Source organism: Elephantulus edwardii, unplaced genomic scaffold (assembly GCF_000299155.1).
Source record: "Elephantulus edwardii isolate Elephantulus edwardi_28Jun2011 unplaced genomic scaffold, EleEdw1.0 scaffold00045, whole genome shotgun sequence".
NCBI classification, from domain to species: domain Eukaryota; kingdom Metazoa; phylum Chordata; class Mammalia; order Macroscelidea; family Macroscelididae; genus Elephantulus; species Elephantulus edwardii.
Genome location: NW_006399795.1, coordinates 15730379 through 15749326, shown reverse-complemented (window position 1 = coordinate 15749326; position 18948 = coordinate 15730379). Strand labels below are relative to the sequence as shown.

The window sequence follows — 18948 nt, the reverse complement described above, 5'->3', positions numbered from 1 at the left end:
ACACACACACACACAAAGAATAAAAAATATTTATTTTTTTTAAAAAAAGAGGTGAATTGCAGGGAATATCTGCTGTCAGGGACCTCTCCAGAGTACTAAGAAGCAATGATATCTGTCTAGAGACTAAGGTGCACCTGATCCAGTCCATGATCTTCCCAATTATTTGCTATGCGTCAGAGCTGAACAGTGACTAAGGATGACAGAAGAATCAATACTTTTAGGTGTGCTGCTGGAGAAGAGTCTTGCACATACCGTGGACCACCAAGAAAACAAATAGATCTGTTTGGAGAGAGAGAGAGTTTCTCCTTGGAGGCTAGGATTTTGAAGCTTTGTCTGCATACTTTGGGCACATGGCCAGGAGGGACCAGGACACCATACTCAAAAGGGTGGAGGGACAGTACAGGAGAGAAAGACTCCAGATGAGATGGATTGATACAGTAACTGGGGCAGTGGGGTAGGTGTGTCAGAGTCAGTGAGACTGGCTCAGAACAGGGCAGGCTTCAGAGCTGTTGTATGTAGGATCACTACATGTGGCAGGTGACACAACAGCACATAACAACCACCACCACCTTAGAAATCATCAAACACACCTTAAATTTCCATACTGCTATGCAAATCGCACATGCCTTCTAAAGCTGTTTGCTAACCAGTCCCTCCTTCACAGTATTTTGGTAAGAACTATTATATCAAATTTTCTTTTACATGTTGTGTAAAACAAACTAGCCTAGCAGTTGGCAAACAAACGTAGAAGACACGTGCTGTTTGTGTACAAATTTGGTAATAATTTATTTTCCAGATAAATCACGATCCTTAACATTTTCATTCTGTATTTCTGTCATACTAATTTTTATGTCATTGCTACCATGTATTTCAATCCTATATAAACTTTCTTTCTTTTTATTTTTGTTATGATTTGAGTGAAAACTTAAAAAGCAGATTAATTTTCATTCAACCATTTGTACACATTTTGTTTTAAGGAAAATTCTTTCCCTCTCTGTGATTAAATGAAGATGTGGGAAAACGGTTCTCAGGGGAAGGTCTTGACCCAAGGCCCTCAATATACCTTGAACCCACAGATCTTCACTCAGTTTTGCTTTAAATTGTGCTTATTCAGACATACCCACCCTCTTACCCTTTGATGTGCTTCACTCCTTCCTGCCTTATCAGACTTATATCTGAGGTAATTTCCTCTTGCCTGAGGTATTCCGCTTAGGACTTATTTTAGTGAGAGGTTGTTGTTGTTGCTGTTGTGTGCCTGTGGAGTGGGAACTGACCCTCCAGGGATTTTTCAGAGGCAGTAAATCACAAGGGAGGAGATTGCCCATCCTTTTCCTGAGGAATAGCTGGTAGTTTCGAACTGTGTGCCTTTGGGATTGCAGCACAGCTTCTTACCACTAGGCCAACAGAGCTTTGGCAACTAACGATCTGGGTTTTGTGTGAAAAATGTCAGTTTTTTGCCCTCATTTTTGAAGGACATTTTTCACTGGGTGTAGTATTCCAAATATATGATACTTTCGACACTTCTAAGTACATTGTCTTCTGACTTGTGCCAGTCACTTAAATCACTTTAAGTCACTTTCCTTAAATTGTTCATGTAAGGGTAATGTTTCTCGTTTTTTTCTCCCCCCAGGTGGGAAAGAATGCATTCTTTACCATTTCATAGTATTTTCTTAATCTGGGCCTTGATGTCTTCTCTCTGTTTTGGAAACTCTTGGCCAGTGTCTTTCCAAATACTACCCCTGATCTCTCGTTCTCTTTCCTCTAGGGCTTATATCCTTCCTTTTCTTAGTATCTTTGTGTTCTTTCCTGGTAGAGTAGTCAGCAGGGAGTTGGTCTGCTAACCCCAAGGCCACGCCTCTCTGGCGGTTCAAATCTACCGGTGATTTCCTCACTGGAGAAAAATGGGCAATCTCCTCCTGTGCGATTTACAGCTTCGGAAACCCACCAGAGGGCCAGATATGTGTCAATTCCACCTCAGCAGCAATGAGAGTGAGTGCTTCAGTCTGGGTCTTTACTCCTGATCGATCTGTTGTTCCATTTGCTCTTAAATCTAGGTTGTGAATTATTCAATGACTAGAATTCATTTCACTTCTAGCATTTCTTTTTGATCCTGTATATAGATCCCACTTACTAGAGAACTGTTTCCTACCTAATCTCTATTATTTCATCAATTTTTAAACTATATTTTGAATACCTTAATTGCCTGTAAATCTCTCTCTTGTAAATCTGTCTATAGCCTTGTGTTTTGGCCTGTAGTAATTTCTGATTGAATGTCACATATTGGTTTGGAGACTGTGGATGTGCACTGGTGATAATATCTTTCTGTGAAAGGATTTCATTTCATTTTGGCAAATGTAGTTTCACCAGATGATCTTGATTCATTTAGGACAAGTCTGTTTCCCATTTTCCCTTAATTCTGAAGTACATGTCTTTTCATTGCCTCGGCTGGGAATGTCTACGGGTCTACTAGGACCTCAGTCCTCAGCTTTTGTCTCCTTGGCACAGATAGTGAAAATCTCTGCTTTGCTTTTTTCTGCTTTTAGCAATGGTGTTCTGATTGGGTTCTTAGCTTTTTATGCCATACTCACAGTTTAGACTTTAGCAGAGGTCTCAGGAGTTTTGAGGTTTGTTTCACCACCCTCCCCTTTACTCCTTGCTTCATTAGAACTTGACAGCCCACTTCTCCAGCTTTTGTCCAGTGACATATGTATAACCTCTGGTCCAGTGGGAGCAGTACAGCAGTAGGTCCGCAAACAGCTGGAGGCTCTGATAAAGCCCCTCCTTCCACACTGGCTCCTCGTCTTCTGACTTGCTCAGCTCATCTTCCACGCCTCCAAGGCTGGTTTTCCAGCTTTCATTGGTTGTTCTTAAAAGGAGGGTGCCTGCTTTTTCTAGGACTTCCATGAGAGAAATACCACACATGGGGTGGTTTGGAGAGCAACACATTTCTTTAAAGGGCTTACAGGACAAACCGTGGTGGCACAAGGGGTTAGGTAAGTGTTTGGTGGCTAAAAGGGTTAATGGTTTGAACTACTGTCCTCTCTGTTGGAGAAAGACATGATCGTTGACTTTCTTAAACATGATTGCCTTGGAAGCCCCAAGGGATGGTTCTACTGTGTCCTCCAATGTCCAGATGAGTCAGCACTGACCCAGTGGCAATGGCTTCCGTTTGGTTTGAGGGGAAAGGCTAAAAGTGAAAAACTAAAGTCACACCTGTATAGTTTCCTTCTGTAGGACTTGTCCGTGTTTCTAGTGTCTGCTGGTAATCTTTGGTATGCCTTTGCTTAAAGATAGCTCCTCAACAAGCAGCTGCTTCTCCCGTTTCTGTCTCAGTATCTGATAGAGAAAAGATGATAGTTATTGCACAGGGTCCAGATCTTTTGTCCATGAGGTCGCTATGAGTCGTGCTTGAGTCGAAGGCACTTACCATCATCTCTTTTTTTTTTCTTCTTTTTTTATTTTTTTTACAGACTATTCTTTCCATTTACTTTCCCCCCATTCATTCATTGTTGTACATTTTCCTCCCTTCCCACTCCTCCTTGCAGTTTGTTTTTCTCTTTGAAGGAAAAAAAACCTCTTTCACTGTTATACAGTCCCCCCTAGTCCACAGACCACTTTAATATGTATGTCTTTTTCTGTAATCATGTCATGAAAATAATACCTAATACTATATTGCTTTTAAACAGTTCTCTCCCTCATCTGATTCTAAAACATCTCAAAAGTGATTAGATTTAGGACCCACCACATGCTGGCACAGCCTCAACTACTGTAACCAGGACAACAAAAATATCCCCACCTCCAGACGTGCTCCCCTTCACAGATACAGAGACTGGGACTGTTCCTTTGATTCTCTTACACCAGCAAAGCCCTGTCATTTCTTGGGATTCCTCCTCACTCTATCTTCGTCACCTCACCCTACATCACAGGACTGACTTTGATGGACACGATTTGATCTATAACCAAAAAAACCACACATACAAACCTTCAACTTCATTATCATCAAATCAGAGCCAACTTATGACTGACAGGTCTCTGAGGCTGCAGATTACACAGGAGGAGATTGTCCATCTTTCTCCCTTGGAACCACTGGTGGATTTGAACCCCCAGAGAGGTCCAACCTCTGGATGTGCCACACAGCTCCCCCCAGATTACACCCTCAAAGCCCTGTGATTCTTGAGGTTCCTCATCACTCCATCCTGGTCACCCTCTCACCCCATTTTATATCACAAGATGCTTTTCCTGGTTTCTAAACTACTCTGACCCCAGCAGCACTCCTCGTGGTGATCTGACTCTTTTTTTTTTTCCTTTTTTTAAATTTTATTAATTTTGGTGAACATTTACAGAGATTTTGGATTTGCATTCATTCATTGTTGCACTTTTCTCCCTGCCCACCCCTCCCCCCCCCAGTTTGCTCCTCTCTTTGAAAAAGAAAAGAAAAATTCCTTCCTTGGTATACAATCATAATACCCTATCATATATCGCTTTTTTTTAATAGAATTTTTTAATTAATTTTTTTATTATGTGTGTGTGTGTGTGTGTGTGTGTGTGTACCGTCAAATCGGATCTGACTGGTACAGGAGGAGATTGTCCCTCCTTCCTCGGCAGAGCATCTGGTGGATTCGAACCGTGCACCTCTGGGATTGCAGTGCAGCTTCTTGATCATATATCGCTTTTAAACTGTTCTCTCCCTCATCTGTTTCAATGCAGTACACATAATTTATCCAGTTTTACCACAACCCTGATGTCAGTCCCATTCTACAACAGAGGCACTATGCAGTATTTGTCCTTTTGTGACTGAGATATTTCACTCAGCATAATGTCCTCCAGGGTCACCTTTTTATTTGAATTATTATTTGAATCACAAATTATTATTTGAATAATATTGCATGAGTTCCTTGTTTTTCAGTGCAGCGTAGTATTCCATTGTGTGAACTCTTATGGCATTTCTTATGGGTCTTCCCCATTCCCTGGCTTCCATCTGTGACAGCTGAGCCTGAATCCTGGCTGAGGCCTTTGAGTGTGTTTGAGAGATTATGTTGCCCTTTGAGGATGAGTTTTGAGGCTGATCTTGTCCTGTCCTAGTCCCCTCCTCACCCCACCCCCACACATACCCACAAAGGAAACTCCTTGCACAGAAAATATTCTGTATGAATGGTTTTTTAAAATGATAGTCTGCAAGGTGGTATTCATTTCACCATAGAAACATTTTTAAAACACTAATTAGTTTATCATTTCATAAAAAAGTGATTTGTATCACGACAAGGGATATGTTTGCGATAAATATTACTGGAAAGCAGAGTTTTTGAAGTGTAATCACTCGCATTCAGCACGTCTCCACATGGTTTTTATGTGTTGCCGGATTCCACTGAGTCGACTTCAACTCATAATGACTCTGTGGATTCATATTAAACCTTGCAGTGTCCTGTGCCATCCTCAACTTCTCCTTGGCCATGCTCAAGCCCATATAGTGGTCACTGTGTCATGCCATCTCACTGAGGGTTTAATTGGTGGTGTTTGTGAAGATTTGAGAGTGGCAGGATAGTTTCTTACAGCCTTTGGGATCCCTGTGCTTCCCGGAAACCAGAGGTTGTGAGCCTTGTATTCCTCAGAGTCATCCCTGTGGTGAACCGAGTGTGCCAAGCCCCGGCTACATGGCCACTGTGGTCCTTACCTCTCTTAATGGCTCCCTGAAAGCAAAAGGCCTCTTTGTATCAGCATTTTCTCACTGAAACCTGATATTCTTTGCATCTTCACTGGATCCTTGTTCATCCTTCACTGATATTTTTTGTGAAAGTAAATAACCTTCTATGAACACATGAGGAAGACCAGTTACTTAAGAGGCTAACATGCGTGGTGGAGAGATGGAGACCCCCTGTGAGATGGGACCCTCCTGGACTCCTCCAGTGGGTCATGGTTTGCCATATCTGTCCACCAGAGGGCCTCAGGCCTCTAGGTCCACCTGAGATAATCCCTCCCAGATGGGACCCCAGGGTCACTCCACACCCACAGAACGTGCTCCATGGCCCCTGCCCCACGTCTCCCCCTCCCATTCCACCCCGGGGTCTAAACCCCAACCTCCAAAGCAAACTCCACCTTACCTTGAACCCTCACACTGGGGGCTTCCTGCAGGGCCAAGGTCCCATGGGAATCCCCTTGCTCCCAAGAGCATGCACCTACCCCCTCACCCCCACCCCCACTCCCAGTCTCCAGAACAACCTATGTGGCCATTGTTTCTCCTCCCAGCCTGATCACCTCCCTCCATCCTCTTCTGTGCTTTCCCTGTCTGATAGAGAGGTTGGTATGTGATGCCAGGACATTGGCTAGGGTGTCCCTGCCGACTTCTATTTCTGAAGAGTTCTCACACATGGTGCTGAGTGTTATACTTGATCAACTCCTTGGAGCAGGACCAGCTAGCTCTCCATGACACCCAGTTTCTGGAGCAGTGCCACTGTGCCCAAACCACCTCCTCGCCTGGGTGCAGGAGAATTTGTGGCCAAAACTGAAACCAGAGTTTAATGGCCCATGCTTGGAGCTCTTGTCTTATCTTTTCTATCTACTTCTCTCTTGTGTTTGTAGTAAGGTGGTGATATAAACACATTGCACCTGTACAGAGGTAGGAGGAGAAAGTTCTTCTGGAGAGCTTGTTGACCCCTGTGACCCCCAGCTGTACTGGGCTCTGCCTGGCACAGGCCACATCCTCCTTGATCACCTACTCCATGAAGGTGCTGCTTCCCCCAGATGGGGTCCCTGTGCCCTTTTAAAGGTTCATATGGATATAAGGGGGACTTCGGTAAAGACAGCAGACAGGCCTGCCTTCTGAGAGTTCGAGGCCATTGAAGGCCACACTCTGGAGGCCATGCAGCCTCCCAGCACCCACCCTGCTCCTGCCTTGGAGATGTCTGCTGAGCTGGGCATCGAGCTCATTTCTAAGAGCCCAGAAAGGTTCTAGGAACACAGGAGGGTGGGTGATCAGCTGCTGCCTGACCTGCTAGAAATTCGGCAACACCACCTTTGCTTCCCACGCCCGGGCTGCAACCCGAGTGCCTTTTCCATTTGTCTCACAGCCTTGTTGCTCTAAGCTTAGTTCTTCAGCATGTGTTTCCTTGGCCTTGTCAGCTTGCAGGCATCTGATTGCCATGGAGACGAAGCTTGTTAGCATCCGCGTGGCTGTCCTAATTATAGCATCTCAAAGCAGAGCAGAAAGCATCTCTAAAGGTTTTCTGCACTCAGGTTGAAAGAAGGGAGAGACACCACCACGCTCGGTGCTGGAGGGTGTTCTCCGTGGTCCTTGCCTTAGTCTCCTAGTGCTGCTGTGACAGAAATAACACTGGTGGGTGGCTTTAAAGAAATTTTATTTTCTCATCATTGAGGAGGCTGTAAATTGGAATTCAGGGTCCTGGCGCTAGGGGATGGCTGTCTCCAGGGGAAGATCCTTGTGTCACCTCCTGTCACCCTGTGGCCCTCGGCTCCTTGGTGATCTCCAGGTGACATCTCTCATCCCTAGTTAGAGTTTCTCGTCTGTGCACTATTCGTACAGCATTCAGCAGCGATGACGTTTAGGATACACTTGCACAGCTTCATTAGCCCAACAAAGAGAATCTTTTCTCCTAAGAGAATTACAGATACAGGGTCGAGATTCCAAAACATATTTTGAGGGGAGGATGGGGTCACACTTAAATGCATGGCACTATCCTAATCAAGGACAGACTTAGGAACCTTCATAGCCCAGAGGAGCCTGAGGAGAAATAACAACTAAATGTCATGTAGGATCCTGAGACAGGAAAGGAGAGAGAGTAAGGGAATGTGCAGAAAGTACAAGACTGGAGTTGAAAATCACACACCAGCATTGCTCAAGCACGTGAGACTGTGATGGTGCAGCATCAGGCAGGGTCCGTTCTTCTGTTCATGGGGTCCCTTGGCATTGGAGGCAGCTTGACAGCACGTAACAGCGTCATTGCATACTAACGTCAGCTGCTAGGAGCTAGAGCGTGGGGTATGTGAGGACTCTCCATCTTAACGTGTCAATTTTTCAGTTTTTCTGGAAATTACTACAGTCCTAAGAAGTCTGGCTCATGTGGCATTTAGTTGTGTTGGCCACATGTAACAGAGCAGAAGCATTTGCCGCAGATGATCACACACTACAGGCTTCAATATGGATTACATCTCAGGAAAACTCAGGAGAGGCTATTCATTGGGGAGGGACATTATTCTCAGAAAGGTAGAGGGTTGCAAAAGAAAAGAAGACCCTCAACCAGATGTAACCTCAACCACAGTAACTGCTGAAGTGGACTTGATGTCTGAAATAATGAGAATGGCACAGGACAGGACAGAGTTCAGATCTATTGTTCCATAGGGTCATATGAGTCATACTTTATAGCACCCAACAACAAAATAGAAAAACTGTCCCATAAAGTTTTCTTTTTTAATTTTTATTTTATACCAGCGCCTCATAAAGTTTTCTTAGCTTTCATATTTATAGAAATAGACCATTTGATCTTGCTCTTATACAGCTTCTGGGTAGGTTTAAATTGCTCACCTTACATTTAACAGCCAAAGGCTTAACCATTAAGTCACCAGAGCTGTGTTAAATTTACATAGCATGGTAATACTTAGAGAACTGGCAGAAGGTATATGGGAACTCTGCAGATTCTTTGTGACTCAAAATTTACTCAAATTTAAAAAATAAAAATTAAAAAATACAACCCCAGTGTCTCTCCACATCTCCACACCCTGTCATCTTGAGGGTCTCCTGGCTCCTCTTGTAAGGCCCTGATGTGTGAGTAGATCTTATGTCCCAGTCCCCTCCCCCCTCTCAGGTGATTGCCCTTAGGACAGGGTTGGGCCCAGCAGTCCAGCCTGGCTGGTGGAGCTAAGGTATCAAGGGACACCAACATGCTGTCTAGGGCCCTCCCCTCTGGGGAGTTATCAGTTGCCACTAAGCTGCCCTCTAGTCCTGACAGCCTCATGAGTGTCAGAGGAAGACCATGAGATTTGCTGGTTGGCTGGTGAAAATCTATTTAGCAGAACATACATTCATGATTTTCCCCATGTACCTTTTTTTCTGTGACACTGCCATTTTTACTATCCTTTTCCACATTATCCCACCACCTTTAAGAGATGCTCTCTGCCTAAGGGTGGCAGGTAACCTTTCTAGTTGTGGTTGACACCTGGATCCCATAGGGAAAATTCCTTTAAGGAACACTGCTTAGAGCAGACATTCTCCACAGGATTTCACTAGCTAGATTTTCAGAAGCAAGCTGCCAGGCCTGCCTTTTAAGGTGCCCCTGAGTGGACACAGAAACGCAGTCCATCCCAATAACTCCCTGTGTTGGGCCAGCTGGGTGAGACATAGGCTTCAGGCTCAGCTGCTTGTCCCTCCGGGTCCAGGAGCTGATGAGCCTTGCTGACATGACTCTCTCCCTTGGGCTTACTGCTGCTTTAGTCTCTTCCTTGCTGCTCTTGTGTGCCACCTGAGGGCAGTGTGGGGACCATTCCCCAGGTTCCCGACAGTCTCCAGAGAGCCAGCGGGTAGGGTGCCCAGCCAGGGGATGGGTGTTGCCTCTGAGTTGCACAGGGAGCAGGATGAGTCCTCAGAGACTCCCTGAACACCCCATGGACTGCCAAAAACAACCAAACAAATATGTCTTGGAGAAGGTACAGTCAGAGTATTCTTTGAAGTCAAGGGTGGAGAAACTCCTGGCATGTTTTGAATGTGTTGCTAGGAGAGGCTGTTCCTTGGAAAGGGACATCCTGCTTGGAAAGGTGGAAGAACCACAACGAAGTGGATTGACACAGTGACAGCAGCAGGGGGATCACGTGTGTCAGAGGTGATGGATGAGAAAGGTACAGGATAGAATAGGATTCAGATCTGTTGTTCATAGAGTCACCATGAGTCGTATTCAACTCAGTGGCACTTAACAACAACAACCCACTCCCCACCCACCCCCCAAAAAAAATTCTAAAATAAATCCTTAAAGTCATAAAAAAATGTGCTTGCTGAAAATGAAGAGGACTTGAAACACTGATGCAGATCAGTGACTTCCATGTGGATTACACTTCAACATAAAGGAAAATCAAAATCCTCACAACTGGACAAATAAGCAGCATCAACATAAAGGAAGAAAATATTGAAGTTGGCAAAGTTTTAATTTTGCTTGGATCCACAACCAGTGTCCTCAGAAGCAGCAGTCTACAAATTAAATAGTGTATTGCATTGGTTAGAAGCTGTGGAGGTATAGTGTCAAGCACTTTCTGCTAATTGAAAGGTCAGTAGTTCAAACCCGACATCTGCTCTATGGAATAAAGATGTGACAGTCCAATTCGTAAAGACTCGCAACCTTAGAAATTCTGCGAGCCGTTCTATTCTGTCATATATGGTATCTCTCGGAGTCAGACTCCGTGAGACAGTAATAAGTTTATTGCATTGGGAATATCTGCCGCTAAAGACCTCTTTAAAGTCTGAAACACAAAGATGTCACTTTTGAGAACTAAGACAAGCCTGACACAGCCGATGTTATTTTCACCTCATATGCATGTGAAAGATGAACAATGAATAAAGAAGACCTAAGAAGCACTGAAGCTTTTCAATCATCATTGGCAGCAAATACTGAATATACCACAAGAATGAGCAAATCTGTCTTGGAAGAAGTACGTCCAGAATAATGCTTACACTTGAAGATGATGACACTGTATCTCCTGTACTTCGGATGTTTTATCAGGAAGGGCATCATTATGGAAAAGAGGAAGACCCTCACGGACACAGATGACCCGTCGGTGGCTACACTAATGAGCTCAAACAGCAATGATTGTGAGGATGGGACAAGACTGGGCAATGTTTCTGTGGTTCTGTCGGTTGCACGTAGGATCGCTGTGGAGTTGGAACCAACTTAAGGGCACCTCACAACATAAATAAGGAGATGCCGTTTTTTGGAGATGAGTCTGAAGAAAGTATTTTAAATTCATTTATAATTGTATCTAGCTGTATGGAGCTCTTCCCTCCCTGTATGCTTTTAATTTAAGTTTTTGTTTGTTTCATGTTGCATACACAAAACTACGCAGAAGCAGAGTATTTTGACACGATGGAACTGTGTGTCCACCCCATACAACCAAGAGCAAAACGTGGACTCAGACTCACCTTAAGGAACACTGAGCGTCTTTTAAGGATAATGACAAAAATTGGAAATGGTGATTGTCATATGGCATTATGTGCCATTGAATTGCCTGTGACTCACTCTGAACCCCACCCTATCCTGAGCCAATCTCACTGTCTCCAACACACTTATCCAGGTTATCCCAATTACTGTGTCAGTCCTTTTCATCCAGGGTCAGTGTCTCTTGTGCTGTTCCTCCACCCTTCCAAGCATGATGACCTTCTCTGAGGACTGGTCCCTCCTGGCAGCATACCTGAAGTATGCGAGACAAAGCTTCAAAATCCTTGCCTCCAAGGAGCAGCCTGGTTACACCCTCTCCAGGACATGCCTGTTTTTTGTAGTCCATAGTATGCCCAATGCTCTTCTTCAGCACCACAACTCAAAGACATTGATTCTTCTTCTGTCATCCTTAATCATTGTCCAGCTTTCTGATGCCTAGCAAGTAATTGTCGAGACCATGACTTTAATCTGGTATACCTTAGTCTCTATACTGACATCATTGCTCTTTAGTATTTTGGAGAGGTCCCTGACATGGGAGATATAATTAGTGTTACTGAATTATATGTGTCAAAATCGCACATATGCTCTTTCCATCTCCGGCCGCCCCTGCAAGAAGAGCTGCCGCCATGTCTGCCCATCTGCAATGGATGGTAGTGTGTAACTGCTCCAGCTTCTTGATTAAGAGGAACAAGCAGACTTACAGCACTGAGCCCAGTAACCTAAAAGCCTGCAACTCCTTCCACTATAGCCAGCTGATCCACCGCAAGACCTTGCGCGTGGAGCCGGCCCCCGACAACAAGAGGGTCGTGGTGGTGATGAAGTGGAGGTCAGGCCAGAGGAAGCCGGCCACCTCCCACATGTGGACCACCATCCACAAGAACGGCCGGGCCACACTCAGCAGCATCCGCCACATGATCCACAAGAACAAGTACCGGCCCAACTTGTGCATGGCTACCAGCCGCAGGGCCAGCGCCACCCTGCGCGGCCAGAAGAAGCCCGTGATGGTGAAGGGGAAGCGAACCCGCCCCACCAAGCGCTCCAGAGCACCAGCCGCACCAGCACCCCAGCAAGAAAGACAGCTCAGCTCCACAAAAAAAAAAAAAAAATTAAAAAAAAATCGCAAATATGTATTAAGTATATTCTACCACAATTAAAAAAAATAAACAAATTGCCTGTGCTTGCACTCTGTCTGTTCCTGAATCTGAGCTTGAGCATTCACTTGAATTCACAAGAATTGCCTTGAAGAAGGTTCCTGGGTTGCACAAACAGTTTGCACTCAGATGCTCACCAAAAGTTGCTGGTTCAAATCCATCCAGAAGCATTTTGGAGTTAAACCTGTCTGCTAGTCCGCTTCCATAAAGATTTCTCTTGTTCGGCTCCAACTTGTAGTGGCTCTGTGTCCGGTAGAAAGAAGCGCTGCCCCCTGTGCTGTCCTCTTGTGTTTGAGCCCATTGTTGTCACCAATGTGTCAGTCCCTATTGTTGACGATAGAAGATCCTCAAAAAAATAAAACCTTCCCTTTTCCCCCCCAGACACTCTACTTTAGCAAGCTCATCCAGTCTATCATCAGGGGATTTGTCTTATAGTACCTTAAAGATGTGTTAGTACTGCAGAGTATCACTGAAGTTGGTGTTTACAGCTGATAATTATCTCACTGTGTAGACCTTGTCCACAGTTTATTTGTCCATTGTCTTGTCAGTCAACCTTATGGTCTTTTGTGAGTATCTTGAATATTCTCTGAGCCTACATGCAAGAACTTCTCTTGGGCCTTGATATTGGAGCAGTGAAAGAGCTGGGGCCCAGTGGAAGCAAGTAGTCCTCCTTAAAAACCCCGCAGGTACTCATGTAGAACCTTCCAGGAGAATGAGCAATTCCTGGTTGTGCTATTTCATTGAGTTGCAGTGGTGGCCAGATGGTAAGGAGTTGTGCTTCCAACCCAAAGGCATAAGGTTCAAATTCATCAGCTGCTCTTAGGGAAAAAGATGGAGAGTCTCCTCCAGTGTGATTGACATTCTCCAAAAACCCAACAGAGGGTTGACTATGAGTCAGTTCCAACTCATTGGCTCATAACAACACCAGCAATTGCACCCTTAATGATTTTTGGGATGTAGGAGATGCATTTGGGTAGTTCCCTTTATTGTAAAGTATACTTACTGCCTGTGGTCTTGGAATTCGCCAGTAGCTCATAAGGTGGGGCCTCATTTCAGATACTCATTTCCCATTATAAGTTCTCTGAAGGCTTGTCCTTGCTTTTGTTCACAATTGCCATGGTTTGGTTGATTTACAGAGATTCTATGTCCTGAATTATACATATATCTCATCCAGTGTGGAGCTTATCTTTCTCATGATGACCTGTTGATGGACTTGGCCTGCATTTAATGCCATCAGATCAGTTTATCTCCTCCTTTTTGGCAGGTGCCTTTTGTCTTCAGATTTCAGGCAGTGGGGACATCGCATAATTATGTTGTTATGTGCTATTGAGTTGACTACGGCTCACAGTGGCTCCGAACCCTGCCCTATCCCGAAATAATCTCACTGTCTCCAGCAACACCATATCATAATTGCAGCACTTTTTAAATTCTGGTATTATTAAGATCTCTATTTTCTTTCTTCCTTTTTTAAAAAAGAGTATTGCATTCTATCTTTAACCATGTCCTTTCCTAGGGAGTCAAGTTTGTATATGGTGTGAGGCAGGGATTGCTTTTTCTTACTGTGGATAACTTTTCTGGTTGTTTTTGAGGTCATTGCATTGTATTCATGAACAATAGCCATGCACCATACCTTCAGGGCCATGGTGGCCTTACTATCCATCCCAGTGGTTAACACTACTGAAACAAAAATGTCACAAAGGGGTGAGAACAAGTTTTTGAGAATAGCAGTTCAAATTAGGGCATTGATGTGGGGAAAGGTCTTCCTTGTCAGCAATCCAAGAGTTCCTCAGCCTTCCTTGGCTTCTGTCTTTCCCTGGGTGTGCCTGGGGCTGTCCTGCTCCTTGTCTCAGAAGTAATTGGGTTTAGGATCAATTCTACTCCAATGTGACCTCGTTCACATAACAAAAGGAAACCCCTTCCCCAACGGATCACATTCACAGGGACAGGGTTTGAATATCCATGTAACTTTTTAGGGAACACAGATCACCCACAACAATCCATTTGTCCCCTGAGCCTTGGTCTCTGCTGGGTCGAGTTTCTTTACTGTCCAAGGTGTTGGTTTAACTCAAAGGCTATTCAGTAGGGTGTGTTCTTAGAATTTCTTTTGATGATCTCTTTTTCCTGTCCTTGTCCTGCATCTTTACCCTTACCTACCCTCAAGCTCTCTTGTGGTGGTGGTGGTGGTGGTGTTGTTGTGTTCTGTCGAGTCAGAATTGACCCATAGCTGGCCCCTGGTGGGTTTTCAGAGGTGATTAATTGCACAGAAGATTGCCTGTTTTTCTTCTGCAGAGTAGCTAATGGATTTTTACCATATGTCTTCAGAATTGCCATGCAGCATCTTACCACTAGGGTATCAGAGCTCCCTCAAGCTCTCTTACCTGGAGGATTAATTGACAGCTATCCTGGCCCCTAGCAGTCATCCCCACTGACCCTGACAAGCAACTTCCTTCTCATTTCTATCATCAGAAGAGCTCTCTCGCTAAGACCTTGTTCATCTGGCATAGAATTCTAAATCTTGGGCCCAGACATGCCTACTGCTTCATAGGAGCCCTAGGTGGAGCACACTAGGAACATACTCAGCAGCCAACAAAGAAAGGGTAGAAGTTCAGGTCCACCCAGGTGCCTTTGAAGAGAAGCCCAATGATAAACATCTAAAAAAATCAGCCCCTGAAAACCCTGTGGAGCCCAGTTCTACTCTGACACACTTGGGGTAGCCGTGAGTTGGATTGACTTGATGGCAAGTCCTGATGCCTAGGAAAGAAATCTTTATCCATATGTGTGAGTTTTAATAAGTTGATTCTCTTGACAGGCTTTAGTTCCAGATCATCCCTGTAGCCGTTGTCTCTGGCTGTAATTGCATGAAGGTCAATTTGGTAACTCCCTCTCAGACAGTGCCCGTAGAGCAGCCTTGGTCAGCGGTGGCCTCAGCTAGGAACCTAAACTTTCTGAGTAGTTGGTTAGGGGTGTCACATGTGAGGTAAGGCAGGCAGGGACATGCTGGCCACGTGGGACAGTGAATCTGTGTCGAGACAAGTGCCTAAAGTGAGCTGACCGTGGTGCGCCTGTGGTCAGAGGCGCATCTGTGAGGTGGTAGCCCCATTGCTGCCCCTCCCAGGTGTTTGTCTCCTGCAGACCCCAGTAAGACTTTGAAGATTTGGCCTGAGGATGGAGTGAGAGGGAGTCTGGCTGCAGCTCACCCTCGATTTTTGGGGGCTCCCACTTCCAGAAGGATCTGGTGGGGTTGGTCTCTTGTTTTGCCATAGCTGTGATTGCTCTTGGCCAGGTTCCTGTCAGAGCTGGTAATTTGCTGGTTTTAAAAACATTTCGTTACAATTTCCACATTGGTGTACTCCTGGCTCTTTCATTTTGCTCATGAAAGTGGCTTTTAGAGGAGCATTTGGTAAGAGCACAAAGCTTGCCTTTGTGCTTTATACCTCTGCGGATTTTATTTTTACTCGCATCTGCCTCTCAGTGTTTGCAAGGAGCAGAGTGAGAAGCATGTTTAAGGAGGAATAAAACCAATAGTTCTTGCCATCAATATAGTGCCAACACTTAAGAAACAGTACTATTCCCTTCAAGTCAGAATTATTTAATGCATGTTGTGGAAATAACGTCTTTGGTACCGCTCCACTTGAATGTTGGGGTTTGGTGCTGGAATCCAGCTGCTTGCCTCTCCCCCGAGGCTGGTGACGTTAGAGGAGAGCAGGGCCTGTGCGCGGCCCACCAGGGTCCTGGCTGCAGCAGTGTGGGTCAGCTCTGCCTGTTAACCTGACCGCGGTCTCAGCAGCGCGTCCCAAGCGGCTTCCGCACATGGGCCTGTGTACGTAGTGCCCAGCCCGCAGCTCTGTTGAACAGTGTCCCTGTGTAGGAAAAGATCCTGGTTTTCCTGGAGCAGCCCAGAGGGAAGGCGCGTGGAAAGCAAAACAAACCGGAGGACAGGCAGGGCTGTGAGCATGCTGGCCGCGCCTCATTCCTGCAGACGCTGACCCGCCTTCGAGAGGCGGCCCCCCAGCTGGTCAGGGCCCCCCCTCCCCGTGGCTCTCCGCCTCCATCCCCACACCTGGGCTGCCTCTCTGTGCCACAGCTCTGGGTCCAGATAAGGAATCATGTGAGAATTGGGACTGGACACAGCCAACTTGGGATGCCGCCGTCCTGGTCTGGGGCTCCCACAGCCGGGCCTAGCCTCAGTGTGCGTGGTCTGGTGGCCAGGATGCCATTTCTTTACGCCTTTCCCATCTCCTTTCCAGAGTCCATCTACCGCCGTGGAGCCAGAAGATGGAGGAAGCTCTACCGCGCCAACGGCCATCTCTTCCAAGCCAAGCGCTTTAACAGGGTGAGTGTTGTGGGGACAGAGCCCTGGGGATGCCAGTGGAGGGCAGCACAGTGTGGCTGCTGAGGCTCTTACTCTGTTCTTCACAAGCTGATGGGGCATGGGGGGGGGGGGGGGGGAGGAAACTGAGAGATGCTGCCTGCCCAAACCAGGGATTCCTTTCCCCACGTACTGGGCATAGGAGGAAGGGGCCAACCCCTGTGGCATGGGCGCCGCAGCATGAGTGCTTTGCCCGGGAGATTTTCCCATTAAATTTCCAGCTCAGTTTCTATGTGGAGTGACATGTGACGCTCTGAGCTGTTGGTCCATCTCAGGAACACCACCACGGGGCGTCCTTAGTCACCCATGATGGGAGGCTGCCCATTCTACAGGTGGTAGCAGATGTGTGTTCTCACTGCAGGCAGAGCCCTTGCCACTGAGGGTCCGCATGGGCCCAGAAGCCTTAGTCAGCCTTCCCCTGCTATGGGTGACCTGCACCCCTCCACAGCCTACATTCACGCCCACCACCCTGGCCATATCTAGTCTGTGGGTGTGCTAACTCATTTCTCCATCACCTCTCTCTAACACTTTTGCGTTTTCTAGAAGTCAGGTGATTTAGTAACTTTCTGATGATATAATTTCAAAATGGAGAGAGAGGGTGTTTGACACCTGGAGGTACAGTGACAGTTGGGCCTGTCCCATATGGCAGGGGTTGACCCTGGGGTGTGTATGAATGGGTCATCCTGGAAGCCTGCAGTTCCACTTGGCGCCTCGTCCCCACATCTTGGCAGGTACCACCCGGCCAATGGCTCAGACACATCCCAGGAGCCTCATGTTCAGAACCCAGGCCTAGACTGAGTGTCTTGGGCATGATCCTTCCTGCCTTGTACCCAGCTGCAAAGTGGGGTGACAGTAGTGTAATGGTCATGGGGGCTGCATATCATGGTGTCTGGGCCGTGCCCCCTAAGGTTGACCTATGCCAGGAGCAGTGGCTACTCTCACCTTGTTTGTGCTGCAAGGGCCTCACATTGAGTCCACTGTTACCCTAGAATAGAGCCTCCACTTCCTCCATCCTGTCCTTAAGCTACCCTGGACAGGTCTCAGGGGGTTGAGTCTCCCTCCAGGGCTGACTACTGTGTTATCTCCTGCCATGGAGTGTGGACACATGAGTGAGGCCTGGTCATGCTCCTGAGTGACCAGGAGGGATATGGACAGTGCTGAGATGCAGGGTTGAAGGGGCAGTACGTAGAAGGGCAGGATCAGACAGGAGCCTAGAGGACTTCTCAGGAAGACCTAGTGCCTGCATATCCCACCTGGAAAGTCAGTGTCAGGTAGGGACCCCCGCAAACAGGACGGGTGCCTAAGGTTCCTAGTAGATGGGGTACAGAGGCCCGCAGAGCCCAGCACACCTCATTCCCACCACAGCCACCCCCACCCTCAGCCTGGCTCCTTCCTCTTTTGAAGAGAGGGACTGACCCCAGTCCAGGCTCTCCAACCGGCCCTGCTGGTTTCCCAGGGCTGCCAGCACAAAGCACCACCCTCGGGGGCTTTAAAACACCCTGCCACACCCATGCTGACCTATTGTCAGGGATTGGTCCGTTTTCTTAAATGAATTCAGTTCAGACTGGAAAACTGTACAGTTGTGTTCTCTCTCTTAAATCATAGTAAAACATGTTAACAAAGCATTTACCATTTCAGCCGTTTCTAAGTGCACTTTCAGTGGCATGAATTGTGCTTACCATGCTGTATCACCATTAGTCGTCATCTTCCTTAACAAAAGCCCAGTGCCCCGTAAGCAAGGACTGTCCCTTTTCCCCTACTGCTACCCTTGGAAACTCCTGATGACCTTTGGCCTCTGCATGAGCCTGTTCTCAGGCTTTCATATTAGTGGGATCCTACACTATTTGGTCTTTTGGTCTCTTGATGGTAGAATAATAGCTGCCGTCTAGAGAGACCACCGAATGGGTGGAATTTATTTCATTTATCTATCTTGTGGTGGACATTTGGGTTATTCACACCTTCTGGCTCTAGTGAACATTGATATCTTAGGCTGACTTCTCTAGAACATCAGACTAGTGAAGATAGGTATGTGTTGCCATGAAGTCATGCAGATGAGCTGATGTGTATCGGTGGAGTGGGGCGAGGGGCTTTCCCCACGCCCGTCAGCCATACGTGGCCCTGTCCAGGACAGCGGACAGTTTGCAAGGGCAGGCTTCCCTGACCCCACGATGCGGACTAACTCTGGTGCTGGTTTGATGAGGGGACAGTGCCAACCCTGCCCCAGTTCTGTGTCATCTTTCAAGAAAAATCAGCTGGAAATGGTCAGCAAGTCCCTCGG

General features: G+C 46.5%; 2 protein-coding genes across 2 annotated transcripts in view; both read left to right on the top strand.

Annotated features, from left to right (window-relative positions):
• Positions 1-18948, top strand: part of PRKCZ (protein kinase C, zeta) — a 142210-nt gene that overhangs the window by 78278 nt on the left and 44984 nt on the right. Inside the window, exon 5 of the mRNA XM_006885824.1 lies at positions 16549-16634. Coding sequence (XP_006885886.1) covers positions 16549-16634 — 86 coding nt within the window. The remainder of the gene's footprint in view (positions 1-16548; positions 16635-18948) is intronic.
• LOC102850970 (60S ribosomal protein L28-like) lies at positions 11777-16483 on the top strand. Its single transcript, XM_006885888.1, has 2 exons — positions 11777-12185; positions 16281-16483. Exons 1-2 carry the CDS (start codon positions 11777-11779, stop codon positions 16481-16483), a joined length of 612 nt encoding a protein of 203 aa, XP_006885950.1.

Coding starts and splice junctions, on each gene's coding strand:
- LOC102850970 (XM_006885888.1), top strand. CDS start 11,777: ATGTCTGCCCATCTGCAATGGATGGTAGTGTGTAACTGCTCCAGCTTC. Junction 12,186..16,280: donor GCGAACCCGCCCCACCAAGC/GCTCCAGAGCAC, acceptor TCATTCCTGCAG/ACGCTGACCCGCCTTCGAGA.